Source organism: Schistocerca gregaria, chromosome 9, assembly GCF_023897955.1.
Source record: "Schistocerca gregaria isolate iqSchGreg1 chromosome 9, iqSchGreg1.2, whole genome shotgun sequence".
NCBI lineage: Eukaryota > Metazoa > Arthropoda > Insecta > Orthoptera > Acrididae > Schistocerca > Schistocerca gregaria.
The window spans coordinates 247,923,503-247,941,700 of record NC_064928.1 but is presented as its reverse complement, the minus strand read 5'-3'; the positions used below and the strand labels follow the sequence as shown (position 1 = coordinate 247,941,700).

Genomic DNA, 18,198 nt, shown 5'->3' with positions numbered 1-18,198 from the left:
AGCTATCCCTTTTCCTGGACCTCTCCAGTCCTTTTCCTTCACCCCTCTTTCTTCCCCTTCAACCTTTCTGCCTGAAGAAGGAGCCACTGACACCGAAAGCTTGCACAATTACAACCCTCTTTTATGTGTGTTTTCTGTCACAGCTTGGCAAGTAGATTTTTTATCTATCCAATTTTTTGACACATTTATCTGCCGAAATTTTGGTGGGACATATAGAAAACTTGTCAATTTTTTTTTTTTCAAAATTTTCCACCTGTTTGTGTTTCAGAGCATTATTTGACCGTACATAACGAACTGTACTCCAGTTATACAATTCCATTATATCCATTACGGTTTTTCTGTAGACATTGGCCTTTATTCATGTGGCCAGAAGTCCTTATCTTTTTCCATTTCACTTCATTTATCCATACTAGGTATACATTGAGACTCTGCATTTCCCTTTACAGATGTTCTAACTTTTGTAATATGTGCAGATCTTATGCCTTACTTATATTCTGCCAGGACATTCTATTGCCATAAAAAGGCAACCTAAGTATTTAGCAAATATGACGTGTGAACAATGTAGGATGCAAAACTTATAGTTGAAAAAACTGTTCCTAGCTCTCAGAACCATTAGTTCCTCCCTCAGGGAAGAAAAAGGGACAGGGAGTGCCCATCATACCTTCAGTTGAGAGAGACCCACTAGTTCTGAGGAAGGGGGGAATTAGGGACAGTTTTTTAATGTGTCTGTTGGCAGTAATTGCAATTGCCCAGCAGTGCTGTCTTCTTGAAATTTTCAGGATTTCTCAATTGAATTCTCCTTTTGATGAAAAACTTAAGGAGACAAAAATTAGAAAGCACTATGTGATGTTTACCTTCTTTATTTCTTCATTAATAGTCCTCTGTGTTGACGTACTGCATTGTTATACTGGCTGAGAAAATGGGGTGTGGAAGTTCAACACTTGCTACTGTAAATGATGTAGCTGACAGTTGGGTTTCACAGCTCTTTCACTGTTCACAACTCCCAATATTACACAGTTATATGACCAGTTCACTATTGGTTAACTTTTGAAAAGCCTTATTAATACGCTGCAGGCAAACATCGACACACTGCTATGATAGTTTGCTGTTGAACATCTATGAGCAGTAAAAACCTAATCACACAGTTCAGTTTTTTCAGAATACACTGTCGTTTTAACACAGCCCATTGGTATTAAACTAATTCCACTGTATTGTTGTTACTCTAACTGATACAGATTTCACGTCTGAAAATTGGCCATTATATATCCTCACAATAATAGGCGCTGAAACTGTATGTTGTTTGTTGTTTAAGTTACAGAAATTACAATTAAAACATAACTCCTTCAATTAACTGAATATATAAAAATTCCTTCTTTTTAACAGTTTCTTCTACTACAAGGGTAAAGCCAAATTATTTGTTTAAATGATGGCTCTGCTAATATGTTTTCGATTAGAGCCAAATAAATACTTTAAGAACCCTTGTAGTTGTTCTTCCAAATCTTTATAATTATTACAGAATTTATATTTGTTTATAAGTCACTGATAGAATGTAAGTCACAAAACAAATTACTGGTATCACCGTACAACAAAAGATATTAACTAGGAATAGCCAAAATAAATTAGGAAATTGATGACATACGGAATACTAAGAACAAAATCAGATCTGGTGTTATATACCTTAATACTGAGGACCAACCTTTCTATTTTATGAAAAAGCGGGTTATACTTAAGCATGTTAATGGTAATTAGGGAAAAATGAAAGTAAAATGAATTTAAGGAGGCAGATGGAAAAACAAGAAAGGAAGTAAAAAGATCCCAGCTTGTTTCATCAAAACTAGTCCACAGTAGAGCTAAATGTGGGAATCAATCAAGATACTGTGTGTTGATTTTCTTTGAATGTAATTCTGAATTCAGAAGTTGGTTTCTCATCATGATAAATGCCAAAATATTGCTGGAAATTATGTTGAAAAGTAGATTAACATGTAGACTGTAATATAATAATATTTTTAAAATATACTTGTGTTTGTGAAGTACGAAAATTATACATACGAAGAAAGAAGCCACAAATGGTTTCTTATGATGGATTCTGTTGGTCTATGTAACTGACATCTGAATATGGCTTCAAGGTTGAGACTGTACGATAATGTGGGATAAAGGGATGGTACATAGTGACTAACAGGAAACCGTTTCCTGATTTTCTGAAGCAGCTGTTTATTTAATCACGAATCAGTTTTCAGCTCTTCAGGACATTATCAAGTGAAATCTTATTGCAGCAACCACCGAAATAATGTGCCAGATATTAGTGAAAAAAACTATTTACACAGGAAATTAATAAAATTTCTGCTCAAACATTTGTAAATCAGATTTATTTATTGTTTAAGAACAGATTTTAGAGAAACTTTGATGGTTTAGCTGTGGTTTTCCATCAGTTCTGTGCTATCTGCAATTTTTGAACAAATTTACTTACAAACAGAAATTAAATAGAGGGTCAGGTACATGGATTATGTGCTGTATTTATAGACTGGTATCACAAGACAAATACATTTTTAAATATAATAAGATTTAGGTTGCAGTGTAATTGAGAGGCTCTCTTATAAATCTCTTGGAACTTGATGTAAACATTAGCACAAAGAAACATTTCTTCATAATTTCCACACAAAAAAGTATCATCTACTTACAACACAATCACTGCAAACTCCCAGCATCCATAAATTTACATAAATGCAGTTTACCATTGTGTAGTACTTTGTTTTATCAGAAACTGCCTTTCAAACTTGGTTACAGACAAACTTGTTGCTTTCAGTAATGGCTGTAGCTGTGACTTGAGTGATAAAATTAAAAATGTTATCCCCTAAGACATTAATGAGTGAAACTGTGCAAAATATGTTAACTTACTGACCTCTGAAGTAGTACATAACTGAAACAAGTGCGTTTTTCTGAGTTTGAAGCTAGCCCATTTTTGCAAAACCAGTCTGTAAGTTGCACGAAGACATCATTTGATACTTCTTTGCACTGCTCCAAAACAGTGCATGTATCATCAGAAACCAGGATTATTTCTACCATATTAACTGATGTACATTGTATTGACAGCAGTACAAGGCAGTGGTTAACTGATTCCTCCACTGTGTGTTCATGGTGTCCATAAGGAGTGTGGTGCCAGTTACATCACAGCCGTACAAGACTCAATGATGTGAGTAGCCGAATCGATGGCAATCAAGTGATACTCACCGGTCTTGAATGCCCTTACGCATCTGTCAACATTAAGTAGCAGACAACACTGTGTTCAGTGCAACCGTATCTATGAAAGCAGAAACAAAATGTAAAATAATCAACAACTGAAATGTTGTGCATGATTGGATTAGAAATCTTTGTATTTACTGGCAGCCTAAATGGATTAAACACAGTGTTTCCTGATAGCTGGAATGTGAAGCAGCAGAAATGGGGCCAATCAGTGTATTTAGATCTCTATTGGGTCTTGCCAAGTGTTTACTCAGAGAGGGCAGCTTGTTCTTCCACTTCAGCACATTCTGACACCAAAGGAATTTCTTAGAGAGAGTGAATATAATAAACTGTTAATAATGACTATTTCATCCATAAGAGACAGCATTGTGAGGGCTGTGACTTTGTACAAATGAAACAGTTTCTGTGTCAGTCTCTCATTTATTTTGCTGGTACGCATTTCAGGGGTTGACACCCATCATCTTCAGGTGGAGAATTGTGTATTTACATGGCTGGTGTTGTTGAAGAGTACAGACGTCTTTCCATTGTTATAGACAGAGGGCAGTGTAGGTTATTTTGCTAATGATGAAAAGCAGAGATGAAAAACAACCTTCACTGGTATTCATCTGCCACTGAGAAAGATACCTGTACTATTCACCAACACCAGCCATGTAAATAAACAATTCTCCACCTGAAGATGATGGTGTGAACCACTGAAATAGATAGTTGCAAAATAAACAAGTGGCTGGCACAGAAACTTTTGTTGGTAAACTGTTAATACATAGTGTAGTGTACTGCAGTACTGAAGACTGGTGAATCAAAAATATAAATAATTTTCTTCAACAAGCTCTGATGAAGAAAAGCTCATGTTTCAAGATACCTTCATGTACTAAATCTCCATAAATATTTCTCTGACTAGACACAAGTGTGTATAAAGTGGCGTAGGTAGTGTGCAGTATGTTTGGTCATTTCTGCCTACTCGAGACAGTGTAATACCGGCCTAAGGTTGAACTTGAATTTCACAATCAAATTTCTTTGTCAAAGATATTTGATGGCGTAATAGGAACTTTGTCAAATGTCGTCAAATATTTGATCAAATCTAGGGCCTCTCTATAGATTTGATCAAAGAAGTCGCTTGTCTTCTGTTCACTGCAATGTGACATGTTGCCACGTGGAGCGCTAGCATCGCTGCAGCGTTCTGTCATCTGTAGTGTTTTGAACAACATTGCCAGTAAATACAATTGGTGTGTACCGACAACTACAAAATTAATAGAGATACATAAAGCTGATGAGGTGCTTTACGTGAGGCACCCTGAATGCAAAAATAGATTAAGAAGATTGGAGAACTAACCTAAGCCTCTCCTGTAGCAAGGAATCGGAGTGTTACAGTGAGCCTGTCTTCTGCAGGTGTAGCAGTTCTTAAGTGAATATTGTGCTTTGTGATATGAGAATACACTTCACTGAGCACATACAGAAATGTATGCTCATCCATTCTTAAGTATGTGACCTGAGCTTCTCCTGGCGTAAACTATGTTCAAAGTACTTACGGGCATTCAGCCAGGTTGAATTTTCGACAACTGCCGATATTTCGGCGGATTCACACTCCGCCATTTTCAAGGCTTAACTGCAACGACCAGACGAAGTGCAGAAAACACGAGAGCTCGGTTCTGCGAGTCTAACAGAAAAGATAACACACACCTAAACAAAAGCCACCAAAGATGAACGAAGTCACAGCTATCGATAGTAAGAAACTATAGACTGGTAGTTGAGGAAACGTTAACTCTGTCCCTATGTTTTTTAACAAGTGAAAGAGCAGGATTCCAGGCCGAGTTTAAACAAAAGCCTCCATCCCTATTCACAAGGTTGCTAGCCAATTTAATTTCAACAGACTCCTTAATCACACTATCCCAATAGCTGGACGTGCATGCTAATATCTCGGTATTATTATACCACATGGGGTGACCAGTGTCCAAACAATGTTCGGCAATAGCAGATTTGCTAGGCTGCTGTAGTCGCGTGTGCCGTTTATGTTCAATACACCGGTCCTCCACGGTCCTGATGGTCTGACCAATGTATGCCATGCCACAGCTACAAGGAATGCGATAAACACCTGCCTTACGTAAACCAAGATCATCCTTAACAGACCCCAAAAGCGCTTTAATCTTAGATGGAGGTCGGAAAACACATTTCACATTGTATTTCCGTAAAATACGACCTATCTTGTTTGAAGTGCTTCCTATGTAGGGCAAAAAGGCAATAGATTTAGGAGTCAACTGAGAATTATCATCAGTCAACTGGCGCACAGTTGGTTGATATCGCAACGCCCGTTCAATCTGTCTTTCACTATACCCATTGTGGCGGAAGGTAGCCTCAAGATGGGCCAGCTCAGCAGGCAAAGTCTCAACGTCGGAGATGACATGTGCCCTGTGTACCAGGGTACGAAGTACCCCTTCACGTTGGGCCGGATGATGACAACTGTCCGCCTGCGTTATCCGTGCTAGGGAAGGGTTTAAATTTTGCACCAACACTGAAGAGTTTGCCGGTAGTGGATTTTATGGAATGAAAGTAGGCAAAGTATGCAAGCTTTTTCATTTTTATGTTGCCTATGTCTGGTAACACTCAAATTGCAAATACAGATTTGTTAAGGCGTTTCTGCAGTTCTGTGGTGTGCTCCCCCCAACTGAATTTATTATAAAGTTGTAATGCCAGGAATTTAAGACTGTCAACCATATTGAACTTTGACGAAAAATTTGATGATAGTGTAATACCCCTTCTAGCGCTACACAAAGATCTTTGTCAAATATATTTGACAGAATATTTGATCACATTTTTGATCAAATCTTTGACAGAGAAATTTGATAGTGTAATACTGGCCTTACCTAGGTTAGCATTGTGCCTCAGCACTGAGAACTTCCCTCCTAGCTATTCTGTGGCACTGTAATCTTTCTGATACAGTATCTTGTAGCTGCAAACAATGTAACTATGTGGTTACAATTGGACGTGTGGGTGGATAGGTTACTTCAAATAGTATTCTAGTATGCTATTGCAGTGCATTTATTGATTAATACTGTATAATAATTCAGAACCACTCAGTTTGGTACAGTTAACTTCAAAAAATGCGGAAAATACAGGAGTGTATTTGACACTGAGACCGATCTAGAAGGCATCCTAATACTGACTGGAGTTTCTGAATAAAATTGGTCTTCTTTAGGCAGTTAAAATATTATTTATTGCAATTGCAATTTGGACTTGAGGTCATTGTCAAGCATTGTGCAGTGTAGTAATCCACTCAATAACATACAGCTGTAACGTGTTAGAAGATAGTTCCCCAGCAGTGTAGATTTATCAGCTGTCCCATACACCATGTGAACACGTGTTAGAAAGCTCGTGGAATAATAGCAGATACAATAAATACACTCCTGGAAATGGAAAAAAGAACACATTGACACCCATACTTGCTCCGGACACTGCGAGAGGGCTGTACAAGCAATGATCACACGCACGGCACAGCGGACACACCAGCAACCGCGCTGTTGGCCGTCGAATGGCGCTAGCTGCGCAGCATTTGTGCACCGCCGCCGTCAGTGTCAGCCAGTTTGCCATGGCGTACGGAGCTCCATCGCAGTCTTTAACACTGGTAGCATGCCACGACAGCGTGGACGTGAACCGTATGTGCAGTTGACGGACTTTGAGCGAGGGTGTATAGTGGGCATGCGGGAGGCCGGGTAGACGTACCGCCGAATTGCTCAACACGTGGGGCGTGAGGTCTCCACAGTACATCGATGTTGTCGCCAGTGGTTGGCGGAAGGTGCACGTGCCCATCGACCTGGGACCGGACCGCAGCGACGCACGGATGCACGCCAAGACCGTAGGATCCTACGCAGTGCCGTAGGGGACCGCACCGCCACTTCCCAGCAAATTAGGGACACTGTTGCTCCTGGGGTATCGGCGAGGACCATTCGCAACCGTCTCCATGAAGCTGGGCTACGGTCCCGCACACCGTTAGGCCATCTTCCGCTCACGCCCCAACATCGTGCAGCTCGCCTCCAGTGGTGTCGCGACAGGCATGAATGGAGGGACGAATGGAGACGTGTCGTCTTCAGCGATGAGAGTCGCTTCTGCCTTGGTGCCAATGATGGTTGTATGCGTGTTTGGCGCCGTGCAGGTGAGCGCCACAATCAGGACTGCATACGACCGAGGCACACAGGGCCAACACCCGGCATCATGGTGTTGGGAGCGATCTCCTACACTGGCTGTACACCTCTGGTGATTGTCGAGGGGACACTGAATATTGCACGGTACATCCAAACCGTCATCGAACCCATCGTTCTACCATTCCTAGACCGGCAAGGGAACTTGCTGTTCCAACAGGACAATGCACGTCCGAATGTAACCCGTGCCACCCAACGTGCTCTAGAAGGTGTAAGTCAACTACCCTGGCCAGCAAGATCTCCGGATCTCTCCCCCATTGAGCATGTTTGGGACTGGATGAAGCGTCGTCTCACGCGGTCAGCACGTCCAGCACGAACGCTGGTCCAACTGAGGCGCCAGGTGGAAATGGCATGGCAAGCCGTTCCACAGGACTACATCCAGCATCTCTACGATCGTCTCCATGGGAGAATAGCAGCCTGCATTGCTACGAAAGGTGGATATACACTGTACTAGTGCTGACATTGTGTATGCTCTGTTGCCTGTGTCTATGTGCCTGTGGTTCTGTCAGTGTGATCATGTGATGTATGTGACCCCGGGAATGTGTCAATAAAGTTTCCCCTTCCTGGGACAATGAATTCACGGTGTTCTTATTTCAATTTCCAGGAGTGTATTTAAGTTAAAATCTCGTGTAACAGGTATGGTTGATGATTATCTGCTACACAAGATTTTGACCTAATTGTTTATCAGGCATGCTGTTATTTCACCAGCCTTCTAGTACGTGCTCACTTGGTGTATGGAATAGCAGATAAATTTACACTGCCAAATGCTTTCAAACTGCTGGTAACTATCTTCCAGCACGCCACAGCTTTATGTTGCTGAGTGGATAATTACATTTCAATGTGCTTGACAACGAATGTGAAAACTGCAATCGTAATAAATAATGAAACTTCCTGCCAGATTAAAACTGTATGGCAGACCAAGACTCGAACTCGGGACATTTGCCTTTTGGGAACAAGTGCTGTATGTGCTGTATTGACTGATCCACCAAGTGCGACTCGCAACACAACCTTACAGCTTTACTTCTGCTGATATGTGATCTCCCACCTTCCAGACTTCTTAGTCCAGCACACAGTTTTAATCTGCCAGGGAGTTTCATATCAGTGCACTCTCAACTGAAGGGTGAAAAATTGATTCTGTTAATAAATAATATTTTAACACCCTACAGCAGAATGACTTCAATCAGCACCTTATGGCACTCCTAGTCTCGCTGCCTGACTTCCAGTCGTACTCATCAGGGTAGCAACCTGTACCACTGCTTAAGAAAGCAGGTTATTTGTTGAAACTGCAGCAGCACAGTACAAAGCTAAAAATATCAAATAAATGGTGTCTGTATTAACAGGAACCTCACGAGGTGGGAGAAAGATTGAACATGATTAAGCCCTCCACGTAGACTATTCTCAGTTTTCGTTACGATCAGGCATGCTCTACACTCTGTTCGTGTTAAGAGTTGAGAGAAAACAAATGTGTGCTTGGGTGCAAAGACATCCTACAAACTCCCATGCAACATAAATCACAATGTTCAAAAGAAAACCACAAAGGAAGGCCCAGTAGCCACTGCTTCGCAAATTCTGTGGGATTATGTAGATTCAAGTACTGCAAAGTTTGTGTCTGCTAATGGAAAGTAAAAATGTTTGTTGTAGAGCTGCATGGCCGGTAATAACATATCGTAATCAATGTTCTGTTGTAACAAATGGAGGTAACTATTTTCTTTGAAAAACACACATACTTATTCATGTAAAAATTAACTATAGAAAGAAAGTTCTGGTAGAATGTAAATACTGTATGAGTAAAGGAGACAGCTCACTAAAAGCAGAAGTGCTGAGTCATTGACAGGTGTGTACAAAAGAAAGGGGAGTGATAGCTTTTGAGCAAACCCTTTCTGGAGCCAGCGAACAAATACACACTGAAAACACATTCACGCATGCAAATACACATGCCTTACATAGTGCTGGGTGGATGTGTAGTACCAGGACTGCAAATCAGCAGTGGAATAGTTTGGACTGCGGACTGCGTGAAGTTGTGTGGATAGATGAGGAGAGGAGTGGGAAGAGGAGTTTGGAGCACTTATCTAGAGGCTCGGCAGGGGGGGGGGGGAGGGGGGAAAGCCAGTTTGCCAGCTATAAATGCAGAAAAGAGGGGTGGAGGCATCCGGAATGGCTACGTGATGCAGAGGTGTCGGAGCTGGTGGTGAACAGTGCACAGTGAAGTGGTGTGGGGACGCGAACTTGGAGGGGATGATAGGACGGAGGAAGAGGAAACTGTTTGGAGGAGGGCACAGGAAACTGTTGACTGTTGTTTACTGGAGGGTTAGGAGAATGAAGGATATCTAGTGAAGATTAGTCCCATATACATAATTCAGAAAATAAATAGTGCTTATGAGTGGGAGGAGGGGGATTGAGATGGCCCGGGTCAAGCAAGCGTTGAAGTAGAGGATGCTATTCTAAGCTACATGTTGTGCAACCAGGTGGTAAGGTTTGTTGTGGCCGACAGTTTGGCGGGCCCATCCATTGTGGTGGATAGCTGGTCAGTTGTCATACTGACATAAAAATCTGTGCAGCTGAGCTAATGTATGACATGGTTGCTTTAAGTGATCCAGCATCTGATGATGTAGGATAAGCCTGTTGGGGGACTGGTGTAGGATGTGCTGTATGGATGACTCGGAGAGCTAGTAAAGTTATTGGGTTTCCTTATGTGCCTACTGATAACGCATCTACATTACTCCTAAATTATTTACATTCTACCAGGAATTTTGGTTACCATGTTTATGACACTAATGTATTCCAACTTTCGGGCGCTCTAATAAGAGAATGTGAAAGGACTGCGCTTACATCTTGTACCTTAAGCTGTTGCTTGTTGTTGTTGTTGTTGTTGTTGTTATTATTATTATTATTATTATTATTATTATTATTATTATTTCTTTTTTAAGGTTTGGTCTAGAGGAAGTTTTCTGCCAGTACGGTGTGGACCTGCTGATTTGGGCTCATGAGCATTCATATGAGCGTCTGTGGCCCATCTACAACTACGTGGTACGCAACGGCAGCTACGAAGCTCCTTACAGGAACCCGCGTGCTCCTGTCCACGTAACAACCGGATCGGCGGTAAGTGGACGAGCTTGTTTGACAGTCTGCAGTGCTATTTCTGCTTTCCTTACAGAGAATTAAAGTTACAGTACAGTACAGTAATTATGAAGCTATTTTAATTTAAAAATTTCACTGTTTATTTAAAATACAAGCGAAAGTGTGTTAATAGTATTATGGTCTTAAATAATATTACCTTAGCATAAACTGTGAGTTAATCCGGTATAAATAATTTTTGAAGTTCGGAATGAATTTTCAGTCGCAGACTAAAACTGCCTGCCAGACAGGGACTCGAACCCAGAACCTTTTCCTTTTGGAGGAAAGTACTCTGTTGAGTAACCTGTTATGACTGACCCTCTGTTCTCATCTCTGAATGTACTTGAAGAGTTCCCTTGAGTTTATGGCTGTCAGGCGAGGGGCAGCGATTTTGTGCATCATCTATTTAGGTGGCAGTTATTTAAACGGTGTGGCTTGACCGACCTACATGCTGCTTCCTCTATGTATATAGAACTGTAATTTATATATCTAAAAACAAAGATGATGTGACTTACCAAACGAAAGCGCTGGCAGGTTGATAGACACACAAACATACACACAGAATTCAAGCTTTCGCAACCCACGGTTTCTTCATCAGGAAAGAGGGAAAGACGAAAGGATGTGGGTTTTAATGGAGAGGGTAAGGAGTCATTCCAATCCCGGGAGCGGAAAGACTTACCTTAGGGGGGGAAAGGACAGGTATACTCTCTCTCTCTCTCTCTCTCTCTCTCTCTCTCTCTCTCTCTCTCTCTCTCTCTCTCTCTCTCTCACACACACACACACACACACACACACACACACACACAAGCAGACATTTCTAAAGGCAAAGAGTTTGGGCGGAGATGTCAGTCAAGGTGGAATTATAGAGGCAAAGATGTTGTTGAACGTGTGTGTGTGTGTGTGTGTGTGTACCTGTCCCTGTTTCCCCCTAAGGTAAGTCTTTCCGCTCCCGGGATTGGAATGACTCCTTACCCTCTCCCTTAAAACCCACATCCTTTCGTCTTTCCCTCTCCTTCCGTCTTTCGTGATGAAGCAACCGTGAGTTGCAAAAGCTTGAATTTTCTGTGTCTATCAATCTGCCAGCGCTTTCGTGTGGTAAGTCACATCATCTTTGTTTTTACATATAATTTTCCCATGTGGAATGTTTCCCTCTATTATATTCATATCATTGAACTGTAATTAATGATTGTTTTGCAGCAGTAAGTCTCAAAATTAAACACTGTTTATTCTTTCAGCTTTTTCCATTTTGTAGACCCTCATCAGATTCTCTCAATGAAACTGCTCTCAGCTCACTTAACCACAGGTGTTGCCTACTCTCAACTATCATGAGTCACAATAATTAAGTTACATAGTTACTTTGCAGGTATTCAACATTTGTACACAGTTATGTCAGAAAGTTGTTTTCTATATGCTAACATTCTCGTCACATTCCCCAGTCTTCAAAAGGTTCCCAAAGCTGAACTGTTCTACATATGTTTACATCACAAATTAATTTTTTTGAGTAGTCAAAGAGAACATGATTGATGTTTTTATTTTCACTATCAGACTTGGTATACTTCAAAATTGAACTTCTATTCACACCTCTAGGCGGCACCCTAATCGACAATCTTGGCCGGTCTCCACCAGCCGACTCACTTTCATGACCCAAAAGCATGCGCAGTCCCCCAGGGATTCGCGTACTGTTGTCGCATTCGTGTAATTTCCAGACCTCCTACATCTGCAGCAGCCAGCAATGAGCTGCTGATACTGGTATCGTAATAAGAGTATCAATAATGGTACCCGTAATTATCCAGGCAAGAATCGTGACCTTGCCCTCACACCTTTACTTCCACCAGTTCCTCTTCTCCTACCTTCAAAACTAACAGACATTATCCTGCTGGACTAGCACTCTTGAAACAAATGAGTGCAGTTTATAAAGTGATGGAAAGTTAACAGCAGAAATGAAGATGTGAGGGTGGGTCGTGAGCTGTGCTCGGGTAGTTTGGTCAGTAGAACATCTGCTCAAAAAGGCAAAGGTACCAGGTTCGAGGCCCTATCTGGCACACAGTTTTAGTCCAGCAGGAAGTTTCAACTTTTGTGGTCACTGAACAGTCTCAAGTATTAGTGTTTGCTAAAGATTGTCATTTTTAAATTCAAAAAGTAATCAGTGCCATTAAAACAACTTAATTTCATTCATTTTCTGGCAATGATTCTTGTGCGAGTTTTTTATATTTACTTGCTCATTTATTGGTCTGAGAATTGACCTTGTTACTGCTTGGCGTGCACTCTTCCAGCATTCAGTTTTTTGAAGTATTGGTATAAATACACTCCAACTCAGACGAGCCAAGACAATGTGATCATCTGATAAATATGTGTTGGTCCAACTTCGGAATGCAATAAGCAGTGATTCCTCATAGTGTGGATTCGACAGTTCCTCGGTAGGTCCCATAGATATAAGGGCAGACAGGAAAGTTCTCGACATATGGTGTAAAGGACAGTTTATGCTTTCAGAGTGGAAAGTTCTTTGCCTGTTAGTGAAAATGTCAACTTACGTTTTCAAATAAGTTTGTGTTGAAAAATAAATATCTTCTAATATCAGTCCCTTTTATCCAGCAGTGTCCCAGTGCCATTATCCTCTCTCTGCAGTGTTCTGGAACTGCTGCAAAGTACACATCTATAGCTGCAGTATTTTTTGATGGGAGGAAAACTGCTAACCAGCAATGAATTTCTTCAGTTTTGAGGACAGATGGAAGTCCAAGGGAGCCAAATTTTGGAAATAGTGTGGATGTTCCAGCACTTCGTAATCCAAACCCTTCATTTTCCCCATTGCCAAGACTTTATGGGCAAGTGCATTGTCCTGATGATTTTTTTTATTTCTAAAGCAGGATCTGTTTTTAAGACATTCCAAAACACCAACACTGTGATCTTTCCTGGCCTTGACACCATCCTTGCCATATTTGGAGCTGAAGAACTGTCTTCTATTGACTTCATAGACTTCTGTTTGAATTTGAGTGTGTAGTGGTGAATTCACGTTTCATCCAGTCACATATTGACACAAAAAATCACTTCTGTTTTTCTTAAACAGTACCAAACACATCTTGGAAAGTGTCATGTGAACATGTTTGTGATCTGCAGGTAGCACGCACAGCACCCATCTTACACAAAGATTTCTCATGTTCAATTCTTGGTGCAAGATGTGAGTGACATGTTCCTCTGATATTTTCGAACATTAGCAGTTTCACACACCTTTATATGCCGATCTTCCAAAATCATATAATTTACTTTGTCGATGATTGCTGGTGTGCTTTAACTGTGTGGATATCCTTCATGTGGATCATCTTTTACACTTTCACAGCCACATTTAAAGACAGTCAGCCACCCATTCCTTCATGATGGAAATTGAGGATGAAGAGCTGCCATACACATTCACAAGCTGCAAATCAATTTTGGTCAGTGCTAAACATTCTTTTACAAAGAATTTAGGCAGTGCACAATAATCGAATAAATTTTATTTTATTTTATTTTATTTTTGTTTTACACCACCACAGGCAACACAACTGCTTCAAATGACAGCCTACAGTCAACTGCTGTCTAAAATGACATGCAATATTACGTGGCGTCTACTAATACATGTACTAACATAAGGAGAGAAAATCATGCAAGTACTGGGGCGATCTCTGGTTGAGGCCAAAAACTTTGCTCACAGCCCTCATACAGTACATGGTATCAGATGTCTCTGCACAATTACCATAAATTACGGGCTGCTGGTTTGTGGGTGTGAAAATGGCACCCGATATCATCACAGGTGTGTTCCATCGCATTCAGATCAGTCGAGGGTGGTAGCCAAGATATCAGTGAGATTCTCAGCTTGAAACATGAACAGTTATCCTGTCAGATGCTGCCAGTACTGTCAGGGAAGACATAATGCATAAAAGGAGGCAGGTGGTCCCCATAACGTCTGTGTAATCCATAGCTGTCACAGCACCTTCTGTTACTGCCACAGCTCCCATTAAAGTCCAGGTAAAAATCCCCCCATAGGATAATACTACCATCATCAGCCTGCACCCATGGCATGGTGCGTGTTTAAAGTAGCTGTCTGAGTGGACGGCAGCATACCACAACACGACAGTTGGCCTGATGCAATTAGAAGCAGTATTCATCTGATCAGATGACACATTTCCATCTTGATGATACTATGCCCACTGTAATTGCCCAAGAGTAGTTTGAAAAGTTCTTGGAATGGAATAGAAAGAAACGACTGATATCGGTGAAACTTTTTTTATTTGTCAGTGTAGTCTTTCTGTACACTAATGCCCTTTCTCCACCAATGTTCCACTGCCTTGAACCCATCTCGAAAATTAGATTCGACCAGGCCTACAGAATACCCATCAACTTCGGCCGCCAGGTCTTCATTTAAACAGAACATCAATCCACTGAGGAAAGATCTCAGCTTTGAGAAGAGATGGAAGTCTGATGCAGCCAAATAAGATTAATAAGGCAGATGTGGCAACAATTCTCATCTTAGTTTATGTATTTTTTGCCATGTCAGGGCTTATCTTGATGAAAGATGACTTTCTTCCTGGCCAAACCTGGCCATTTTAGTGCATATTTTGCTGTAGGTTATCCTAGTGTCATCCCGTATTCGATCAGTGGGAAGGGAATCTATCTGCAGAACTGCTTTCGCATCCCTGAAAATTAATGGCATAATCTTTCTAGGCAACTGTATTGCCTCAGTGATCGTGATTCAACATGTTTGCACTGGTTTGACTGTTGTTTTGTCTCTAGAATGTAGTATGGATCTAGATTTCATCTGTGGTCGCAGACCGATGCAAAAAATCTTTTTGCTTGTTCCCTGCTCATTGTTGGGACATGTCCATTCTGATAACATTTCTCATCTTGTGTAATAGTCGCAGCACCCATCCGACAGATAATTTTCTCATATTGAGTTCCACTGTTAAAACATAATATGCCTCTTCAAATGACATCACTTCAGCTTCAGCAATGTCTCACGCTTTCAGTCGGCGATTCTATGTGATCGTTGTATGCACTTCTGCAATAATTTCTGGTATAATGGCACATCTTGCCCTACCATTGTGCAGATTGTCATCTAAGCTGCCCCGACCAAATTTAAACTCGTTTCTCCTCTTGGCAACAGTTGAATCCAAAGGACACGGGTCTCCCAGTATGTTCTGAAAATTGTGGTGAATTTCCATCAGTTTCAACCCTTTCTGTACAGAGTACTTAATTAGTGCTTGAATCTAAAATTTTTCCATCTTCACAAATTACCACACTGGAACAACAGAGTGATATCTGCACTGCAGATCTCAATGCTTGTAAACGATAACCTGTCATTACATTGGAATCTCGTTGCACTAACACTGACATTTGGTGGTGATTCCGAGAAATTCACACACTACCCTTGTAATTGACAACATCTTTAGGCCAGGACGGGCTCAGAGAAGGATCGTCTGCTGTGGAGTCCCACGCTCAAAAGTGTGTGCCAAATGGTGTGCTCTGGAATAGTAGTACTTGAATCAGCATTGAACTCTATTGTCAGATCTGCCAAGGCATTGCCAGCTATCCTTGTTTACCAACAGGCCAAGTTGCCCCATATCCACATTCTGTGACAATGCACGGACATCCAACACGTGGTTTCACTGTCTTTCAATGACCTCCTAGAGATGGTCGCACATGACAGCAACACGCAAACAGCTGTTCGTTTTTGACATTTTTGAGATGCTCATTCTCGGGCACCAGACCATAACAGTCACTCCTTTTTTGTCTCTCACTACAGTGGATTTGCGTGTATTGTCTTCTCACTCACCTTTGCTCTGCGCATATATTTTTGTTACCATGCCACGGTGCCCGTAATGCCACCAAAAAACATTCAGTCTCACCGTTGGCAGTGTTCAAAATGTTTTGGCTGATCAGTGTGCAGGGTATCCATGATTGAAGTTCCAGATTCAAATCGATGAAGATGAGAACCACTGCTCAGAGTAAAGTCAGATTTGAAGAGCATATTATTAACACAGGGGAAAACACGGTGGAATGAAAAGAAAAGGGTAACAAAAATTTTACAAGTAGAGTGTACTGTAAGCATATTAACATAGATGGGGTCGGCTACAAATGGAAAATGAACCACAATATGATGGCAGTGGTTTGAGTTGCACGTTACACCGTCCGTACTGTTCAGTGTTCACGGTTGCACAAGTTCGACAGTTGACATTTGTGGTATTGATAGTTAGGTAAGCCCATCCAGCATGGCACGGTGGTGCTACATCGAATGACAAAAAATCCATTTTTAACTGCCCTGCAGCCCAAAACTACATCAGAAGCAAAATGAGATCGGTTTCTTACTGTCATCGGACTGGGACGATACGTGTTCAGTGTGCTGTCCACTGTTTCCTGTCACAGGTTGAAATCGAGACACAGTATGTTCCACAACAGGTTGGAGTGTCATGGGGATCACATCAGAATGCACTGCAAATTGTGCAATTTCTGGAGAAAATGGACCAATGCCTATTTTCATATCATTGAGTGTCTAGAACTTCAGCAGGCTACTGGTGCACAGGCACAGTTCTTTTAAAAGAGCTTTACCAGCGACGCATGGAGTCCTTCATAGAGACAATCGTGTTGAGCATCTGGGACAGAAACAGAACAGCCGTGTGCTGCGTATCTGTCGATGTGCGTGTTCTGGTGCTTACAGCCCCATCGATTGGTCAAAATTTTGTTAAGTGTTCTTTTCTTTTATTCTATGATGTTTCCCCCTGTGTCAATAATAACCTCTTCAAATTAGGCATAATTCTGAACAGTGGTTCTCTTTCTAAAGTAATTTTGAAACTGCAACATTAATTACAGACACCGTGTACATAGAACTGCAAAACGAGTTGGAGAGAGGATGTACTTGTACAGAATAGTTGTTGGCAGCAGGTAATGCTTTGTGCCCAGTTGGCAGAAAGTGTTGTGAACTACAATTAGCACTTGCCTCTCAGTGTAAGGTAATCTGGGAAGCATCTGAAAACATTCGCAATAGCTTCGGCGATGATTCTTTCGCTCAGCTGGTGATTCATAGATTCTTTTTGACCATTGGTTATCATGTATTGACTGGATGTAACCATACAAAGTTAATATTTTATTAGCTGTAGCATTAAGAATAGTATTTTCTTCTCCTGTTGTTGTTATCTTCAGTTCGAAAAACTGGTTTGATATAGGTCTCCGTGCTACTCTATCCTGTACCAGCCTCTTCATCACTGGATACCTAGTGCGACATTTGTCGTTCTGAATCTGCTTACTATATTCGTCTCTTGGTCTCCACCCCCAGACATCCCTCCAATACTAAATTGTGATCTCTGGATGTCTCAGAATGTGTCCTATCAACCAATCTTTTCTTCTAGTCAGGTTGTGCAACAAATTTATTTTATCCCCAGTTGTGTTCAGTACCTTCTCATTAGCTGCATGGTCTACCCATCTAATCTTAAGCATTCCTCGACAGTGAATTTAATTCCCTCAGTATCACTTGATTTAATTCAGTTGCTTTCCATTATCCTTGTTTTGCTTTTGTTCAAGTTCATCTTATGTGCTTCTTTCAAGACACTATCTACTCCATTCTACTGCCTTTCCAATTCTTTTTCTGTATGTGACAGAATCACAGTGTCATCGGCAAATCCCAAAGTTT

At 41.2% G+C, this 18,198-nt stretch overlaps 1 protein-coding gene across 1 annotated transcript in view; it reads left to right on the top strand.

Annotated features, from left to right (window-relative positions):
* Window positions 1–18,198, top strand: part of LOC126292221 (acid phosphatase type 7) — a 111,651-nt gene that overhangs the window by 69,496 nt on the left and 23,957 nt on the right. Inside the window, exon 7 of the mRNA XM_049986088.1 lies at window positions 10,358–10,529. Within this exon, the coding sequence (XP_049842045.1) occupies window positions 10,358–10,529 (172 nt within the window). The remainder of the gene's footprint in view (window positions 1–10,357; window positions 10,530–18,198) is intronic.